Consider the following 21,199-nt stretch of genomic DNA (forward strand, 5'->3'; position numbering starts at 1 on the left):
CTTGTGAGTCAAAACCATAAAGGAGAGCTTGTTTAACCAGAGGTCACTAAATTGGGGTAACTGTAATGTGGTAATACAAGGTTCTTGTTCCCATAGTGGAAAACTACTAGTGCCTTCCAGAGACTGAACAGTTCAGGAATGCTGCATTTTATATTCATAATGATAATAAAATACTTTGGGATAAGGAACCTGTGTCTAACCTAGTTTCTTACGGTATTAAGTGAGATTGAAAAAGAATTACACTGAACTGTGAGTTGTTATTATGCATTCTGCCCTTCAGGTGGATTTGGGCACATGGGGAATTGTTACTGCTATTCAGCCAACGTTATGCTAGGCCTATAGAAATCCAGGCCCAGAGAATTTTATTTACGCTGCACTGTAAATAAATCCCAGCCCTCTGCCACATGAAGAACGCTACACAATTGATTTTACATGGCCACAGATACACCTGATCTGCACTATTTACTTTTTTAGGAACCCGCTTCTTTTTCCCATCAAGAAAGCTGGAAGGATACATTCTGGAAGAAAAAGTAGTTGGGCGGCTACTGAACCCCACAATTCTATCCATCCATCCATCCATCCATCCATCCATCCACCTACCTACCTACCTACCTACCCTCTATCCTGCCTTTGTTATTTTTATAAATAACTCAAGGCAGCAAACATACCTATTACTCCTTCCTCCTCCTATTTTCCCCACAACAACAACCCTGTGAAGTGGGTTGGGCTGAGAAAGAGTGACTGGTCCAAGGTCATCCAGGTGCCTTTCATGCCCAAGGCAGGACTAGAACTCAACGTCTCCTGGTTTCTAGCATATTGCCTTAACCACTAGACCAAAATATTGGCTCTCCATATTTGGTTGTGTATTTCACATGAACCAATATACATTTGCTTGATTACACACTGAATCATCAAGAAAAAAATATTTTACTTTTCTAACAACCAAAGAGTAAGTTCCTTTGTTAACTGAAATCTCAAAAGTACCAAAATCATAATTTATCATCAATACAACTTATATTCACATATAACAACTTGTTGGCAAGACAGAGACACTACTTTTTTTTGGCCACATCACATAGTATGGAAATACTTTCAATCAGCTCTCGTCCGTGGGGCACAGCCTACTGGCCAGCTTTCATTTTCTGTCCTATGTCAACAAAGCTGAAACCTCAAAGAGGAAATCTCATTTTCTACACATCAGTCATGTATATTGTTCTTTATATTATGTATTATATTGTCTAAAATAATTGTTTTCATTATAGCCCCAGGATACCTCTGCTAATTTCTGAAAAGAAAGGAAAGCAAAACCACTTTCCCCCCCAAGGTTGGACATTTTCTCATACCAACTTACATCATGTATGCAGCTTCACATCTCTGTCTCTGTGTTACATCCGTACATTGTATCTATCCAGATAGGCCACTGAGTCTTTTAACCATATATTTCCTGGAGATCTGACTTCAATGGGTACGATAAATAATACATTCTGTACATATGTATGTGAATAATACTATTTTCTAGCACAACTATTAAACAAACTGTGGTTAATCTTAATTCTGATGTACTGAAAAAAGCAACTTGAAAAGAGTAGTTTGGGTTGGCCTATTTCCCTAAACTACAGTTAGACGAATCACAGATTAGGTTCAGACAAAATGAATAGCTGTGGTTAATAATAAATAAAAGCAAAAGCTTTTGAATTCCTTCTTGTCACTGCAAAATAGTTTAGCACAAAGTCCTAAGTAGGCCAAGGACTTGAAACATAATCAAGTATTATATTACAACTTTCATTTGACCCACCTCCTAAAAAATACTATTATTTTATATTATTATTGTTACTATTACTACTACAGGTAGTCCTCAGTTAACAACCACTCATTCAATGTTCAAAGTTATGACGGTGCTGCACAAGTGGTACTTATGGCCAGTGCTTGAAGTTCCGGCCGTCCCAGCACCCCCGCAGTCATGTGATCGCAATCCAGGGGCTAGGCAACCAGCTTGCACTTATGATGGCTGCAGCGTCCTGCAGTCATATGATCACCATTTGCAACCTTCCCTGCCAGCTTCTCACAAGCAAAGTCAATGGGGAAGCTGTGGGGAAGATTGCAAGTCGCTAACTTCTTCTAAACTAACTTCTGAATAGTTTACATTAATTCAATGTATGGAAAGGAAATTAAAAATAAGCCATATGTTTCCAATATAAAGAGAAAGTAACATTTTATTATTGCATTGTAATTAACTTCAGATAATTAACACTGCTCCTCCAACCTTCCTGTGCAAACAAATGATCTCTGGTAAACCTGGATTTCCACATTGCTTTAAAATAATAAACATATGCACATTTTACAATATTACGTCTCTATTCAAGTTTATCTAATTCCAGCCTGTTGCATTTAACAAGTCCAACCACTTTGATCTGTTGGAGAAACAAGTTTCCGGTCAGCCTGATAAGGGAGTATTTGATTCCAAAAGATAATCTGTTTTAGAAGGCACCCTTTTTAAAAACAAGACAGTTGTGCAAATGAGCCAGAAAAGTACAGATACTCTAAAGACAATTCCCACAAAGGTTTCTTTAAAAATAAAAGGTAAGTAGTAAAAACATTTAACAGGAAGACAGAGAAGATAATATGCAGGACTAAGTAAGAAAAAAGAACACAAAATAATAAGGATTTTTTTTTTTAACAATCACATTATAAGAGTATCATGAATGTTCCAGTTCAAAGGATTTAGTCAAAGAACATTAGCTGACTTCTCTTGTCTTTTCAGAACTGAGTCCCAGTGAAGTCATTGAGGCTCGTTCCCAGGTAGGTTATAGTTTTCAAAACAGAATTCTTAAGTTCTCAGTTTAAATTGTGTATAGTGCATACGAGGCAGTCAATACTGCTGGCATTTGCAAGCAACGATTACTTGTTAGAAGGGCAGACACTAAGTTGGATTTAATAAAAATGGAAAAATCAGTGTGTTAGCTGAAAGATACTAGGTGCATGTCCAATACTAGAGATTCTGAAAGGCATCCAAACAGATCTATAGTTCTCCATTTCCTCAATTCTGATAAGACTCATTTGTTATATGTGCTTGTTTTATATGTGCTTTTTATATATGCTATGCCACTGTGTAACAACCTATTTCTTAAGAATGGGATATAAATGTATGGAATGAATAAATAATTATGCCTATTCAAAATGGATCTTATTCTTAGGTAAGCAGGAATCTAATCACCACCTCAGAAATCTGAATAATAGAATTATCAATGTCCGTTTAAAATTTGTCTGACTGTGAGAATGAAAATATAGATCAGCTTTTAAGAGGATTTTGAAAAATTCAACAAACATCTGTGGGTAAACTTAAAAATATTCACAAGTATGACTATATAACCTCCATCACCACTCAGGAGAGATACTACTTATTTTAGAATTCTGATTTATTTTGTTCTGTAGAAATTCATCTCAGTTTCATAACAGATTTTTTTGTGTGAAAAATCCATCAGGTGGAAGAGTTTGCTATCTTATGGAAAAAATACTATAAGGGTAGGCAATGTGACACTACCTATATATTTGAGGGTTCGCTTCACGTTAGTACCTTGAAACATGGATAAGGGCAAGGGATTGTGGCAGATGCAGTACCAAACATCTGGAGGACATCTAGATATGGAGACTTGAAGAATCATGTCTGCTTTGCAGCCATGGTAGAAGCTAAGAAAACTGACCAACTTGGTTATTTTCCAACAAGGCTCAGCTTTCTAGTTTGAGCCACTTGAAATTATTACTATTTAACATTCACAGAATCTTCAACCCAATTCCCATATTCATTATCCAGCCTGGTTGTACAAGATCATCTGCATACTTCTATGTAGCAGTTATTTTGAATGAAGAATTCCCCCTCCCACAATTTAAACAGCATTGTAATATATTAATCATTCCTCAGATCAGTTTAAATTGATAAGCACCGATTCCCTTTGGTCTTGATCCCTGATAATTGTGTAGCATTGCAAAAACTGAGTTATACAATTATTCCTAAACCAAAGTGAGTTGCTAATAACTTAGGCAGTTATTTCAGAATGACAGCCTAAAGAACTAAGGAGAATTCATAATGGATTTTTAAACCATAATAATAAAAACCCCAGTTTATTTTTTGTTTCACCACAGCTAAACTGCATCGTCATTTTCTGTGCACAGCAAACTGGGAAAGTTAAACTAATGCTCTTTTTATTATGGGGTGGTACCTTAATTTTTAAAGTTCTGTAGGGCTTGCCATACGGTTTTAGTGTATTTCCTGGCTCTAAATGGTAAGAAATGGGGTCACCACCTGTCTGTAATAATGGTTGGAGAAAATTGGAGGCTGAAAAGAAGGGGCACAAAGAAAAGGGAATACGTAGTGTCCCACTTCAAAAAGTCAGGATGCAACTTGTTAACTCTCTCCAGCCAGTGAGCATAAGCAGGCAGAGTCAAAACTGGCTATGGAATGTTTTACATCAGTCTTTGCCCTCTGATTATACCTTTCTAATGCCACCACACAAAGAGAAGACAGGACTCCTGTACAGTGGATTTCCATTACAACAGGTACAGAAATTACTACAGTCATCTGAGTATCATGGCGCCTGTAGACATCATATACCTTTGAAGATAACACTCTCAGCTGCTCTCTAGAGAACTTGAAACACACACACTTTATAAATTAAGTAGCCTAAAACACATTTGGCAGATTAGAATTTAAACCATGTTCCTTTCTGATAACATTACACTGCACAAACAATTTCTATCCTTTTCGGTACAAAGAGGATACTGGCAGTGATGCTTGTGGAGAGCAGCCTGTCATGTAAATAATGGCCTTCAACCTGGTTTTCTTCACATTGTATCAAAGTTTCTGTTAGAAAAGATTGCATGTATCAGTGCAAGAAGCAAGCATCTTATTTACAACAGTAAAGGTTTAGTGTGGGAATGAACAGGTTGCTTACCTGTAACAGTATAAAAGTGGTTCGTCAAGTGTTCAACTGTGCATTCACACTTATTGGTTTCATACTTGCTGAGGGCCTTCATAAGAACTTTCCATACCTGAGTCAGGTTTTGGTGGAAAGGTCAACACACTGAATTAATTTTGAGGCACTCCATGTTGGCATTTCTTTGTTTTTTGCCCAGACCAAGCCACTAGGTTACCATGGTAATTGAGTACTTTCTTAAGTATCGGCAGGGTGAAGAGGTCGTACTTAATTGTCCTCAGTTTGGGTGTTAACAGCTGCATTGCCTGAGGGAGGGCAGCTTGCCTGGGCTTGTTTAGTTTCGCTTTTGCAGCCTCTCAGCTCATTCCTCTCTGAGCATGTGTGAATGCACAGCTTGAAAATATGTTTTTGTGCTTTCTATAAATAAATTTATTTTTATAGAAATGCCTGGTGTGTGATTTTTCTGATCTCTCAGGCCAAACACTTTCCAGCACACTCTGACAGGTTATGGGCCCAGTCCAGAGAGAGCAGAGAGATCAGCTCCACACCTCATGCACATTTTTAAAGGGAGGTAGCAAAGATCTGTGAAGATTTTCTTTGGAGCTGCCTGGAGATTTTTCCAGCTGCTGCCAGTCTACAGGACAAAGAAGCCAGCTGAGGTGACTTGCAAAAGAAGGAAGAAGCCATGGCTACCTCCCAGCCCTCAGCGATGCCTCTGGAGCACCTATCAGAGACCAACTACTTGAATTGGGCTCTGAAGATGGAGATGTATCTTCGCAGAGAGAATCTTTGGCTGCCAATTGGTGAGCAAACCCCCCAAAATCCCAGTGCTGAATGGCTTAGACAGGATGAGTGGGCTAGAGTCACCATTATCCTGGGAGTTGAGGATAATCAGCTAGTGCACGTGAGAGGCATGCAGTCTGCAAAGCAACTTTGGGACGCTTTGAGAGACTTGTATGTAAAGGCAACAGGGAGTAAAGTTACCCTGACAAAAAAGCTGTACAAAGCCTACCTTGCAGAAGGAGATAGCCTTCCTGAGCACCTGCATTATATTCAGCAGCTGTTTGTTGAGTTGCAGGAGAGAGGAATGGAATTTACACCTCTCACAAAATCCTATATCCTCCTGTCCTCACTGAATGAAATGTGGGACACGCTGATTTGTAACCTGGAGGCTATGCCTGAAGCAGACCTCACCCCATCATATGTTACACAGAGCTTACTCGCTGAATGGGAGAAGAGAGAGCAAAGATCCCCCCCATCTCTTCTGGAAAGCTCCAGTACCAGAAAACAAGGGAAAAGAAGGGAAAGGAAGCTGAGGCCACAGCGCTAGCCAGCCAGCGATGCTTCACTTGTGGTTCAGCTGGACATTTGCAGAAAGACTATGCCTTGAGACCCAAGAGTAGAAAGACAGAGAAGAAGAACACAAGGACAACACAGAAGGCTCTTCAGAGAACCCAAATTGCACAGGTTGCTGAGAAGGGTAATTCTGATGTATGGGTGTTAGATTCTGGGGCCAATTGTCATTTATGTAATTGTAAAAGCTCTTTTGTATCACTGTCTAAAACAAACAAGTGTATCTTTGGCTGATGGGTCTGTGACCAAAATTATGGGACAAGGTGACTTGTATTTATCCTGCTTGGGAGAAACTGTAAAAGGTGTGTTGTATGTTCCAAATCTACAGTCAAACCTTTTATCTGTGGCACAATTAGCTGCAACAGGGTATATCATAACATTTAAGAAAAATGGTTGTGAGATATGTAAAAATGGGAAATTGTGTGCTACTGGTATTTTAAAAGACTCCTTGTACATTTTGCAAAATGCAAGGAAGACAAGCTGCAAGGCTGCAGTTGGCAACACTCTGTATCATGACCAATGTGTACACCTGATGCACAGGAGATTTGGTCATGCTAATTTCAAGTATATAGCACAAATGCCACAGCTGTGTGCTGACCTAAAGATAAAACCCTGTGATAAATACTTAGACTGTGTAGTTTGCAAAGAATGCAAAAGCTCCTGTGAGTAAGCACAGTGACAAAGTTACAACCAGACCTTTGGAAATTGTACACTCTGACATTATTGTTCCTTTTGCTCCAAGTCTTGGACAAGCAAGGTATGCAATGACCATCATTGATGATTTCTCAAGATACACATTTATCTACATCTTAAAACATAAAGATGAGGCATTTGAGAAATTTAAAGGTTTTGTGACATGGGCAAATGGAAAATTCCCTAGGCCTGTATCTGCACTCCAATGTGATAGAGGAGGAGAGTACCTTTCTCATAAATTCAAAAGGTTCCTAGCAGAAAAGGGGATAGAACAAATTCTTTCTAACCCTTACACCCCTCAGCAAAATGGTGTTGCTGAAAGAAAGGGCAGAACCTTGCAAAATGCGATGGAATGCATGCTTAAGGATTCACATTTATCTTTTAAGTATTGGGCAGAATCAATATCTATTGCCTGTTATGTACAAAACAGATTGTATAATTCTGTGATTCAGGACACTCCATTCCACTTGTTTTATGGTGTGAAACCAAAGGTAAACCATCTTAGTGTGTTTGGTAGCACTGCATGGGTTCATATACCAAAACAACAGAGAAGGAAAGGAGGCCCCACAGCAAAGAAAGCCATCTTTGTTGTCTGTGAACAAAGACAAAGGAGCTACAGGTTCATAGTGGGAGAGAAATTAATAATTAGCAAAAGTGCTTCTTTTGCTGAGCAAAACTGGGGGAGATTAAATTCTAGCTCTCCAGTTGATCTAACAATAACAGAAAAGCAAGGACTTGCTGATGGTGATCTTTTGCCTGATGAGGACAGTAAGCCAGAAAAGCAAACTGAAGATCTGTCTGATGAGACATGCTTTTCAGGAAAGTGATAGAAGTCAAAACTTAAACCCTGTATTACCTTGCAGGTCTCAGAGGAATAATAAAGGTGTTCCTCCATCACGTTTTCAGGCTGAAACAGTAAAGGCTTTTCACATATTCACAGAACCTGAGTCCTTAGAACAAGTAAATGCTTTACCACCTGAGATTGCACAAAATTGGCATTCTGCCATGCAACAAGAATTAACATCCTTGAAAGAAAATAAAACATGGAAACTGATAAATCTACCTCCCAATGAACACTGCCTAGGTTGTAGGTGGGTTTTCAAACTGAAAAGGGATGCTGAAAAGTCCAAAAATATAAAGCAAGGTTAGTTGCAAAAGGGTTCACTCAAAGGAAAGATTTAGACTTTGACAAGATTTTTGCACCAGTTACTAAAGGTGAATCAATTAGATTACTGTTAAAAATTGCTGCACTCAAAGGAATGTCAGTTCACCACTCTGACATTCAAACTGCTTTTCTCTATGGTGATTTAGACCACAAATTATACATGCAGCAACCTCCTGGCTATGAAAAAGTGGACAATCTGGTCTGTGAACTGCAGAAATCAATCTATGGATTAAAACAGGCTGCTAGATCCTGGAACCAAAAATTAGATGAAAAACTACAGAATTTTGGTTTTGAAAAAAGGAAAAGCAGATCCATGTGTATATGTGAAGAAAGACAAACAAGGCTGTATGTATCTGCACATTTATGTTAATGATTTGCTGCTGTTCACATCAACAAAAAAACAAAGGCATGATTTTGAAGCCTGCATGAAAAGCCATTTCATATTAAAAAGCCTTGGAACAGTAACAAATTACCTAGGCTGGGAAATAAACAGAGAGAAAGATGGTAGCTTTCGATAGCTACGTTAATCCAACGTAGTAAAATTCAAAAGCTCCTAGAGGATTTTAACATGCAAGACTGTAAACCAGTCTCTACTCCTATGATACCAGATTCTCAGAAAGAAATAGGAGAAACTCAATTAACTGAGGCAGAGAAATACAGATCTGCAATTGGAAGTTTACTGTACATTGCAAATCACTCTTGCCCAGATATCTCAAATTCTGTGGCCATTTTAAGTAGACAGGTAGAGAAGCCTACATCTACTGGAAAAGCAGCATTGAAGAGGTTAATGAGGTATTTGCAAGGAACAAAGAATTCTTGCCTAAAGCTAAATGCCTGTGGAACAGAGAAATTGCAGGCTTTTGCCGATTCTGACTGGAGAGCAGATGTCAGTGACAGGAAACCCACTTCTGGGATTTTAATTCAATTTGCTGGGTCAAGCTTAGGCTGGCATTCTAGAAAGGAAACACTTGTTGTTCTTTCCACTGCAGAAGCAGAGTTTTATTCTCTAGCACAAACCTGTAACCAGGTTATATGGTTTAAACAGTTGTTAAAAGACACAGGCATGGAAGTGCACCAGCCTATAACTGTTTATGAGGATAATCAAGCTTGCATTGCAATGGCAAAATCTGAAGCCTGCAAGAATAGGACAAAACATATAGATATTATATATCAATATATCAAAGACATGATAGCCAAAGGAGAAATAATGTTAAAATATTGTGAATCAAAAGACATGATTGCTGATATTTTAACCAAACCTCTTGCTCTACCAAGACATACAGAGTTGACAAAAAAAATTGGTTTGTCTCTTAACCCTTAGCAAAACAAAGGGGAGTGTTGGCATTTCTTTGTTTTTGCATGGACCAAGCCATTAGGTTACCATGGTAATTGAGTACTTTCTTAAGTATCGGCAGGTGAAGAGGTCGAACTTAATTGTCCTCAGTTTGGGTGTTAATAGCTGCATTGCCTGGGGGAGGGCAGCTTGCCTGGGCTTATTTAATTTCGCTTTTGCAGCCTCTCAGTTCAGTCCTCTCTGAGCGTGTGTGAATGTACAGCTTAAAAATATGTTTTTGTGCTTTCTGTAAATACATTTATTTTTATAGAAATGCCTGGCGTGTGATTTTTCTGATCTCTCAGGCCAAACGCTTTCCAGCACCCTCTGACACTCCACTCACTTTTCTTTAGTTTCCATCAACCAGGACAGTAAATGATAGAATTCAATGTACTTGCCAGGGTAGGCACTTGCAGAAGAGACGTGAATGGATTGTGTCAATGCATATATAACCACCTGAAGAACCACAGTTACAGGTTAGCTGCCTGTCCCTCATCATGGTCTCTATTACACGTATGGACAAAAAGCAATCCTACTTAATGGTTGAGGGATGAATGGCGATTTATGCCAACAAGGACAAAACGGCCCAACCAAAGGAAGCATCTGTTCTGGCTTCAAAATCCACATAATTGTGCTTAAGAAATGTCATCAGTTGGAACTGAAATTTTGTAGAGCACAGCCATGAATGTTAACATTGCCCTCATGGAATGTGCCCAAATAAATTCAGCGACAGCTGCTTTGCCAAGGCATAGGGAAGAGTAATGGTTTCCATCACCCACTTAGCTACTTGTTGACTGGAAACTGCAAGTCCTTTCTTATCACCTCCATAACATATAAATAGTCTTTGAAACTGACAAATCTGATCAAGATTGAGGACCAATGCTTTATGAGCACCTAACATATGCAGCAAATGCTCCCTGAGGATTATTGGAGACAAAAAAAAAAGCGGGGGGAGGGGAAGAGGCACACTGAAATGAAACTGAGTAGACAGGAAATGAACCTGAAGGGTACAGAGCTCTCCAGTCTGATGTGTTTAAGTTGTCACCAAAACTACAATTTTTAGAGTTAGTAATTTAAATTCTGAAAATGCCTTATTTGTTTATATAAAAAATACAGCTTATTTTCTTCACAATGGAACAAGGAAAATATAAATTTGAGATATGTTTCATATAGCACTTCACCACCAAGCAAGAGAACATTGTTGAATTGTCCACAGTAAAAAGTCTTATTGAAAATGCAGCCAAATAGATAGGCAAAGAGGACAACATTGATCCTTGAGGCTTCAGTAACAGTACATACTCATAGACACTTGACAGTGAACTAAATATTTGGAACCAAATTATTAGAATGCACAAATAATGGAAATCATGCCCATTTGGTCTCAGGCAAATTGACCCATAATCCATAATTGGATCAAACAAAGAAATAGCTGGCTGTTCAACAGTGAAAATTCTGACTCTGTTATTAATACTCTGCATCTGATATTAGTTTCTCTGATAAGCTGGGAGTGATGGTCCATCACAAGCAATTTACTGTGGTCTTGGGAATAAATATAGCGGAGACCTTGCAACCACATGTTGTCACATATAGATGGAAGATCCACCAACAGAGACCATGCTCTGCATGTGATGTCTCCAATATTTAAAAAAATGCAAACAAAAAAGACAATCATTATCAAACAAGCCAGAAACCTGAAGCAGCCATTTTCATTTATCTGTTAAGTGGGTGAACTTTTGCAAAGTTGCCAAACCTCATGAAATTTCAAGTGAGAACACATAAATCTCAGAATGTTTCAACATTATCGCATGCAATCAATTATTTTTTTGCTGACCAAGCTGTTTTCTAGAGCTCCTCAAGGAGGTCATTTAGACCTTATTTTATTTAATTTGACTTTGGAACTGTTGGCTTGTTTAATATTAAAAGGGCATTTGGGGTATTAAGAAGGCTGGAAATAAAAACAAAGTGTTATATGCAGATGACATATGTTTTATTGATATTATTTATTTATTAATTATTTCAGTTTATATGGCCACCCATTTGCTGTGCAACTCTGGTCAGATTATCAGAGTTCTCAACCAAATCTTACAAATACAGTAAAACAATTTCATAAATTATTACCAGGGTTCAGCTGAAGCTTGTTGTTCCCCATCCAGGCCCCCACAGCCCCCAGACACTCAGAGAGGGTGGTCACAGCACCACTTACTTCACCTGGGACAGAGATGTATAATTGAGTATCATCCGCATATTGATGATACCTCATCCCATGGTGACGGATAATCTCGCCCAGTGGTTTCATGTAGATGTTAAACAGGAGCGGAGAGAGAACCAAGCCCTGCAGAACCCCACAAAGTAGGGACCGGGGAGTGGATCTCTCACTCCCTATTAACACTGACTGAGACCAATCCTGGAGGAAGGTGGCGAAACAGCACAAAACCACGCCGCCCGCCCCCAACTCCCTGAGTTGGTCCAGAAGAATACCATGGTCAATGGTATCGAAAGCCGCTGAGAGGTCAAGAAGTGTGAGGATGGATGCACTGCCTCCATCCCACTTTTGCCACAGATCATCCATAAATGTGACCAATTCCATCCCATAGCCATGTCTGAAACCTGACTGAAAGGGGTCTAGATAATCCATTTCACCCAGGATCCTCTGGAGTTGCAACGCCACCACTTTCTCAACCACTTTCCCCAAAAAGGGGAGGTGGGAGACTGGGTGAAAATTGTCCAGGATGGTAGGGTCCAGGGACGGTTTCTTGAGGAGCGGGCGCACCAATGCTTCCTTAAAGACTGCTGGGAACACCCTCTCTCTCAAGGATGTATTCACCATCGCCTGGACCCAGCCACATGTCACATCCCGGGCTGCTTTTACCAGCCAGGAGGGACATAGATCTAATTGGAAAGTGGTGGCATTTACAGACCAAAGGATCCTGTCTACTTCCTCGGGTTCAACAAGATCAAACTGTTCCCAGATAACACTGTATGTTCCCTGGTATCTCCTCAGACTCCGTCTCATGCTCGGAGTCCAACTTGGAACGGATCTGAGTGATTTTATTCTGCAGGTGCCCAGAAAATTCCTCAGCACGGCCCTGGAGATGGAGTTCTGACTCCCCTCTCCTCAAAAGGGATTGGGTAATCTTAAACATGGCTGCTGGATGGCATTCCGCGGATGCAATAAGAGCGCAGAAATATTGATGTTTTGCTGCTCTTACCACCACAAAGTAGGCCTTAAATGTGGCTCTAGCTTGTGTTTGGTTGGATTTGGTCTTTGTCTTCCTCCAGTGGCGCTCTAGGTGTCTCTTAACCCTCTTCAGAACCCTCAGCTCCTCCATAAACCACAGGGAGTGTCGGGTTTGAATGGACAAGAAAGGCTGCACAGGTACGATCCTGTCCAAGGCTCTGGCCACTTCCCTGTTCCAGGTAGCAGCCAGGGCCTCTGCTGGACTGTGCAGCAGGTCCTTGGGTATAACCATTTATTATAGGTATTAAATAAATGGTTAGAATTAAAATCGAGTCACTCACATGAACTTGAAATGTGTTCTTTAGATCAGGTTCTCAAAGTGGTGTCAAGACCCTTAGGTAGCCATAAGCAAAACTAAGGAGGTACCAATCTGAAAGTGGGTGGTCATGTCCATGGAAAGCCAGACTGGTGCTCTCCAAGGGCCATGCATGTCACAGGACTGGAAGGAAGCAGACAGGCAGGTGCACTGCAGAGCGAGGCCCAAGACCAGCAGGAGGAGTGGAGTAGGGGTGGGTGGATGTAAATGTGGAAAGGGTGAAAGGCAGCAGGCAAAAAATCCTGGAGGCTTGTTTTGCAGACGAGGACATTGGAACTATTGCACACCTTGATGGACTGCCACTGAACTCTCTTCAAATTTGTGGCTGTAGTGTTGGGCTTTTCCTCCTGTTGATTATCAGTGTTCAGCTGGAAGAGGCCAGCCTATTCTGAATAAGCTCTTAAAGGCAAGGGAGAAGCAGCAGCCAGTTAGATGATCCAGCAAGTCCAGAATTTTCTTCTGCAAGACTAGCTTCTGGGATCATTCTGCTCTGTCACTGTCCATCCTACCCACAGACTTCCTTACTCTGCTCTCTAATCCTTTTGCTGCAGTGCAACTGCTTGCTGTCTCTGAAGCCTGTGTCATCCCCCTTCTCCCTTCAAAGACCCACCACTCAGCAAACTTAGTAGCCCCTTTTTCTGCTTGGTCTGCTTCCTTGGCTCAGACCCACCCAGCTTCTCACTTGTCTGTCATAGCCTTCTGCTCCATCTGGTGAGGTCAGATGCAAGCAGTTGGGTGAGGAGCTCTCCAGCAGCAGGGACGGACAGCATGCTGGAGTTTGGGTCCCAAGGAATCACCGACACAAAGTCTCCTACTCAGAGGGGGGCAGGAAACCATCCTTGAGGTTGTCCTCCCTCCTGAAGGAGGTAAATAAAGATAAGTCAGTTCCTCATCACTCTTGAGGAAGGTGGAGACAGGCAGGACAAGCTCTTTCTCCACTCTGGGAACTGAGGTGGTCCTCCTCCTCCTTCCCCTCCCTTCCTCTTCCTGGATACACACACTCTGATCAGCCAGGTGATGCACACTGAGACTTGCTTTTTGGAACACTGTGGCACTCTGTGATAACATGGTCCTGCTCTGCCTAAAAAAGCCAGCACATAACCAAATTCTGGCTGGACTCTGATTTTGCATGCCCAAAGGGGGATAAAGAATGGAGTAAGGCCCATTTGAAGCTAAAGTGACAGCTGGTACATCTCTCATACTGAGGAGAGACATATTCGTTTTATTCATGATGGGAGTACAAACATACGTTTATCATTTCAGGGACCAGAGTTTGAGAATCCTTGCTTCAGAGTTTCAGCTTAGTCCAAAATACTCTTGCCTTGCAAACTACGTATCTCTACACAAAGACTGTAATCCTTCATCACAATATTAACAATGCTACAAAGCCGATTCCAAACAGCAATTCCATTGGATTAATATGTAAATACATCTTATAAACTATAGCTAATGAGGTGACCATAGAAAAACAATATATAACTGGGTGGTTTTACAAAATAAAAGCATGTCTTCTGGATCTTGTTTCCTTAATTAGAGGAGTCTCCCAACATATTTTTTCCGCCCTTCAAGCTTGTAGAGCATGAAAAAACCACATCTGCTTTTATGGATTCTGTTCTTGCCCTAAAAAGGGAAATATCTTTGTTTTGCTTTTTCAGGATACAAAGACATTAAACTCCAAAAAAAAGGTATGATTTTTAAAATTCGGGTGAAAATTAAACCAAGGCTTAGGAGGATAACATTTTTGAGGCTAAAAGCATTAGTTTTTACTCACTGCCCTACATTTAAAAATATTAAGTTTTCAATTCTGATATGCTGGGTGTTACAACCCATCAAAGGAAAGAGCAAGAGACACAGGGATCCCTTGAAATATGTCACATAATCTTCATGAACATCTTCATCTCCAAAGAGGAAAGGAACGAGGCTACACATGTACAATCTTCTGGTAGCATACTGACAGATATGTGTTGTATTCATGTGCCACCAAGTCTTGCCTAACTAGATTTTTTTTTCTGTATATGCATAAATCTCAAGTTTTAGGGGAATGGTGTCCTTTAAATCAAGAATGCAACCCCCTTTTTTAGAAGGCTGGCTTATTATGCATGTTTAATTATGAAGCATAGACTACAGGTAACTTAGAAACTTTTTTGCTAAATATGTTTGAATTTCTCCAGACTTCAGATCACATAATTGATTTGATTTTTTTAACTGATGAATACTTTTTAGAAAAACAGATTTGTACCTACTTTGAAATGCTTTGCCTATACTTGTCCAGATACAAGAGTTTGGGGGGAAAAAAACTCACATGCTAAGCCTCTGTGATTAAAGAAACATGGTGATTATGTATAATAAAATGTGCATAGAGAATAACTGAAATGTAATAATACACACACACACACACACACACACACACACACGAAACATGCCTTGACATCCATATCTGAACTGTTCTGTTGTACTTCTAGAGTGGCTAATGTGCAACCTGCAGAGTTAAATGATTAGCTTCATTTTTCTCAAGGGTTATTTAAGCAATGTGTTAAAAGTAATGCCATTTTAAACAGTTTTATCTGTGCAACAGATTGCATGTGATAGGAGAGCTAGGTCAGTGTTAGATTAGATTAGATTAGATTAGATTAGATTAGATTGCAAGATGGATGTGCCAGGTCTAAGTCAACCAGAGTGAAAAGGCACAAAACGACTTGAATGTGGTGCTGTTGCAAACGAAGTGTTTAATTTTATCCCTTCCACAAAGACTTCTGAGAAACTTCCTTCACTGCTTTTTCTTTATACACTGCATCTCTGGAATTTAAGACATGATGAAAGCTACCAAATTAGATGGTTTTAAGTGAAGATTAAACACGTGCCCAGAAGATAAAGTTAGCAGTCAGGGGCACTGTGCCTCTGAAAATATAGCAAGAATACTACTGTATTTGTATTATCTTATGGGCTTCCCTAAGCATATGGTTGACCTGAGTAAGAGAACAGGCTGGACTATATTTAGTGTGATCCATCATGGAACTGTTCTTCTCATGCTTAAAAGATCATAAGGGGAGGAAATTGATACAAAATATATAAATAAAATAAAAATAAAGTGCATATATGATGGAAGTGAGTAGATAAGGAATGGGGAGTGGGAACAGGGGAGCAAGCACCCTTGACATACACAAAAGATTACTACAGTATGACCATTTGAGCAACTTTAACTAAGGCAACGAAGTCATCTTGCCCTATTCACACAGCCTAAGACAAAACTCCATAATCACTTCGAGCTGAATGAGGAAACAAAGTTTGGGTGTTAGATAGCCACAAATGGAACTTTTCTTCTTGATCTGGGAACTTTCTACTGAAGAAGTTGTAGATATCCTTAAAGTCAATTCTATATAGCCAACACTGGGAAGACCACTCTTTTCCTATTCAATAAAAAAAAAGGCAATAAGATAATAATATGCCATCTGGATTTTATCACATTTTATATTTTTATCTTCTATTCATATTTATATTCATTGTATTATTTATAGTTTGTATTGAATTTTAAACTTTATTTCCATTGTAAATTGCCCAGAGTCCCTCCTTAGGGGGGAGAGGGGCGGTGATAAAATTTGACAAATAAATAAAAAAAAAATAAATAATATTTTGGATTATGAATAAAGAATGATACAGTATTCCCAGCTGATGCCAACCTCTCATTCCATTTCAAGTATGTGGTTCCTAAAGAAGGCTTTGTTACATACCTGCACAAGGCTTCTATGGCATCTCTGTCCAGAAAATCATGTTCTCTCTTCACTGAAGTGATGTCAATGGGAAAGATAAGATCTGTAAGGATCAAGATGGATGAGCAATCAGAAAAAATGTTCTTCCTATAGATACCTTCTTTCAAAGAAACCATCTCTCTCCAAGAGATCAAATACAAGGACCCAACTGTAACAATAAACATTTCTTTTTATACCATCTTGGATGAAACGTGCAGAAGCTTTAACTGCAGAATGAACATCCCCGTGTGTTACAGGAAGGAAAAGGTGGGGGGGGCAGCAGCGAAGGGAAGGTATAATGTAGGAAGCCAAATACAAAATTGTGTGAGCTGTGAAAAAATCTATCTGGCCTTTAAAACAAATATTAACATTTTGGAGAAACCTTCCAAGGGTCTGTATATACATCATTTAGGCAGCAGATTTAAAATTCCAGCAGCACTGGAAAGCAACAAAGTAGACAATTTTTTTTTAAAGGTTTACCAAGAGCCAAACAGATATTTTTAATAGACTGATACTAATGTCCTGTTAGGAATTATGAGCTGAATGGAGGAAGGATCAACTGCTACAAGCTTTATATTGTCTCTCTTCCCTGGAGGGAGGGGGGGAAGGTTGTGCTCTTGTGACCCATCAAGCAAAAGTCAGCCCACTAGCTGTGTGTGGTAACCCACATGGGTTTAGTAAGTCTCCTCTTTCCATCGCCTGCCTGGATTGCAAAAACAAAGGCTTGGCAAACACCTGCCTGGCTACCATGCATGAGGGACAAGCTGCATTTGCTTTGTCAGTTGTGCAGACCTGTCTTAGATAAACACTTGGAGAGAGCAAGAATGAAGCAACACACTGAGAATCTGGAAAGAAGTCTGGAAATTTACAAGTAACCTGCAGTGGTAAATAGACAAGTAGGATTTTCCAGCATCTGCAGATCCCTGAATGGCAGATGGTCCTTGATCCTATATTCTACAGGACTGACAACAGCTCTAAATCATAGATCACAGAAGTGTATTTACATAATGTACTGTTTGTTATCTTTCCTCCAGAAGATAGGTTAAACTGACACAATTATTGGTCATCCAGGGGGTTTATCAAGGAGTAAAAAAAATCTGAACCTGGGTTTCCCCGTACCAGCATCTATGCTACTTTATGAATTGTAGCAAATTCTACTGAAAACATTGCTTGTTGTTACCACATGTCAAGACTTGGATTATTGAACAATCTGCATTTTATCAAAGCCAGATGGAGCATGAGCCCATGTCAAAAGCTCAGCGAACTTCTTGTTTTGCTGCCTTTTCTTCTGGGAAACCAGAAATTCATGAGCTACTTTCATATTACTACTGCCATGCCTATTCTACAACAATTTTCCCTATCCTGGTACCCTCCAGATGAGTGGGAACTACACATTCTCATAAACTTCAACCAATTGCTATGTTGACTAAAAATGTTGGCATTCTAATCTCCTCACATCACAGAAGTCTGCAGCAGTAACTTGGTTGCTATCAGGGCAAGATTTTTATTTACATGAATTATGAAAAATAGCAAAAGGTTTACCTTGTTTTGAAGGAAAGCTTCCTAGAAATTTTGGCAAAGAAATCAAAGCATCCAAATATAGAATTTTAAAGAAGAAAAAAAAGAGGTAGACAATAGCTAGAGCTATCCTGCTGAGATATTTTATATTACTGTTATTATTACTTTAATTTTCTAAAATAGACTCTTCTTGGCTTGGTCTCTGGCCCAAATCTGAAGAATATAATAGGAGGAAACCCGGTTCTTAAACAGATAAACAAAAGAGCTGCCAAGTGTTGTCTCTGTGAGTGCCATTATTCTCTACCATTGCCAATGCAGCTGTGAGTTAAAGCCTAACTCAATCATTTGTTAAGAACACTCTGTTTAGCTGGGCTGCATTGTCCAACAGTAAATAATGAAACATCTCTATTCAGTTAAACAAACAGCTGTGGTAAGATGCTGATGCTGGATTTTCTGTCCAACTACAACTACAAGAAAGCTTCTGATCTATGCCATAGATTTTTTACAATCCTAAAGACAATGAAAAGTTGACTTTCTGAGTCATGTTTTAAAGCACAGCCTTGACATTAACCAACTTTAGCCCAATTTTAAAATAGTTTATCTCCGTTAAATCTTGCATGGTCTGGCAAGTATAACTCCACCCTGAAGCCTGAACATCCTAGCTGTAAATTCTCACTAGAAATCTACCTCTAGATCTCCATAATCAGGCATTTAGCAGGCTTACCAGGTCAACACACACACACTCAGATGCTGCAATGTTTAAAGAACTTTAACACCAAGAAGCATTAGAATGGTCAGTAAGAATTTCCTTATAACAAAATAGTTGAGTATGTAAGATGCAGGAAGAAACAAGTTATTTATTACTTTATTTGCAGACAAAAGCCTTAGAAATGTTTTAAGGTACGGATTGCAAGATGATCCAGAATTAAATTAAAAATTAAGTTAGAAATTGAATTTTAAAAAAAATTCAATTATATAAAAAAAGAGTTAATGAGTACAGAATAGTAACAGGACAGGAAGCTCAATATTCAGCTTCAGTCTCTGCCCTCCCAATTTTCCCCCCATTCTTTCTGTCTGCACTGTAATTTCCAGACCAGCTTTTCCTCCCACAGAAAATTTCCACTCCAAAAAACTGCAAGGAAAGAGTACTATATAGCCACTTGAATCTAAAACACATACACAAACACAGGCACTAATAAATTGCCCCTTTCTTTCTTATATTAAGAACATCAGCAGTTTTGTACAGCTAATAATTGGGGAAGGGAAGGACTTAGCCTTTATTGGCCAGTTTTAGGAAGGGCTCTAAACCCCCGATCCTTCAGCTTCTGGGCTTCCTGCTCCAATGCCTGCCTTAGGATTGGGGTACATTTTTTTTTCCAGTGAGAAGTCATAGTGCAATTTTTTAAAAAATAAACTGGCCACTCATGAGCATCACAGCATAGCAATGCCATGCTGATATAAGTCAAATGGAGCAGAACTGGATTCTGAACCATATTTTTGGTACCCTATCCTTTTCAAAATATTCAGCATAGGTATGTATAAGCAGTCATATATAGGACTCTTATTTCATTTAGGCAAAAAAGAGAAACACTTTATTGACAACATCCAGCCAGCATCCACAATATTGCAGCCTATCTGCCAGTCTAAATACCAGACACTGCATGAGTTTGATTGTATACCTTTTCTCAAGCATGAGGTTTAGCATGTATACTCAGGAGTCTCCTTCAATCCTATCCCACAAGACAGAGAAAACGTTTTGTTCTTTTAAAAGACAAGGGGAGATTTCTGGGGACATGGAACAAGAGGTTGCTGAGCCTAAGCTGAGAAAAAGTGGGGACTATCATTTGCCTTACGACTCTCAGAAATTGCCCAAAGAACTGGAGAAGATCCAAGGAAAAGTAGCAGAGAACTTTACTTTGAAATTTATGCTGTTTCTGTATTAATTGATACATGTTTTTAGGAGGATTCTGCATTAGACCTTTGATTTATTTTGTTGTTCCTTTTTGTCTCTGTATAGAGTAGGGAACAGTGCATAATTCCCATCGTTATATATTTTGGACTGTGTTCATTAATATGGTGTCACTGTCTTTAAGTTGTCATTCTTCCTTGATAGGTTTTGGAACCCTGTAAGATCCTAAGCCATGTAGTAAATGAAAACTTTGTAGTGGACCATCACTGTCCTGTGGTCTGACAGGAACACTGCATTTTCCCTTTCAGTAAAACACCAGCAGTGATTTTACTGAGGCAGCTCTATCTTTCTTTCATTCAACAGGGAGTAACTTCATGCTAACAAATGAAGTTAAAAAGAGACCTTATATTTGATCTTTTTTCCTTTTTAATAAAGTTTGATTTTATCTCTTGAGAAAATTTATCTTGGAGAAAGGGTCAAATCTTCTAGTAGCATCCCTTAATATTATATGACACCAGGTTATTTGAGGGACTGCCTCTCCCTAGTCATATCTACCCATCCCTAGGTTCGGCAGGAAGTGCATGTTGCGGGTCCTCTCCATGAAGGAATGTCATCTGACAGGACTCAGGAGAAGAGCCTTTTCTGCCATGCCACCTGCCCTCTGGAAGATCATTCTCCCTGAGGTCAAATTGGCCCTGATCTTGCTGGCCTTTCAGAAGGGTCTGAAAACATGGCTTGCCATCTGGCCTGGGGATAACATGGGTATGGAGTTTACAAGGTGGTTTTATTGCTAGGGAAACTGAGTGCAGATTATTTTTTTTAATATTTTAATATTATTTTTGTTTTTATGTTTTTGGTTATTTTGTTGTACAATATTGTTTTTGTGTTTTTAATTTTGTTTGCCACTCAGATTCATACATGTGAGATGGGTGGCTATATAAATTTACCAAATAAATAAATAAATGAATAAATGAACGACAGGAAGTCTTGCTACAGA

The 21,199-nt window shown here is 39.4% G+C and overlaps 1 protein-coding gene across 3 annotated transcripts in view; it reads right to left on the minus strand.

The window, feature by feature from the left end:
* DLC1 (DLC1 Rho GTPase activating protein) overlaps positions 1 to 21,199 on the minus strand; it is a 283,634-nt gene that overhangs the window by 21,438 nt on the left and 240,997 nt on the right. For all 3 annotated transcript variants that reach the window (XM_063310381.1, XM_063310382.1, XM_063310383.1), the window contains one exon: positions 16,758 to 16,839. In XM_063310381.1, coding sequence (XP_063166451.1) covers positions 16,758 to 16,839 — 82 coding nt within the window. The remainder of the gene's footprint in view (positions 1 to 16,757; positions 16,840 to 21,199) is intronic.

Source organism: Candoia aspera, chromosome 8 (assembly GCF_035149785.1).
Source record: "Candoia aspera isolate rCanAsp1 chromosome 8, rCanAsp1.hap2, whole genome shotgun sequence".
NCBI classification, from domain to species: Eukaryota; Metazoa; Chordata; class Lepidosauria; order Squamata; family Boidae; genus Candoia; species Candoia aspera.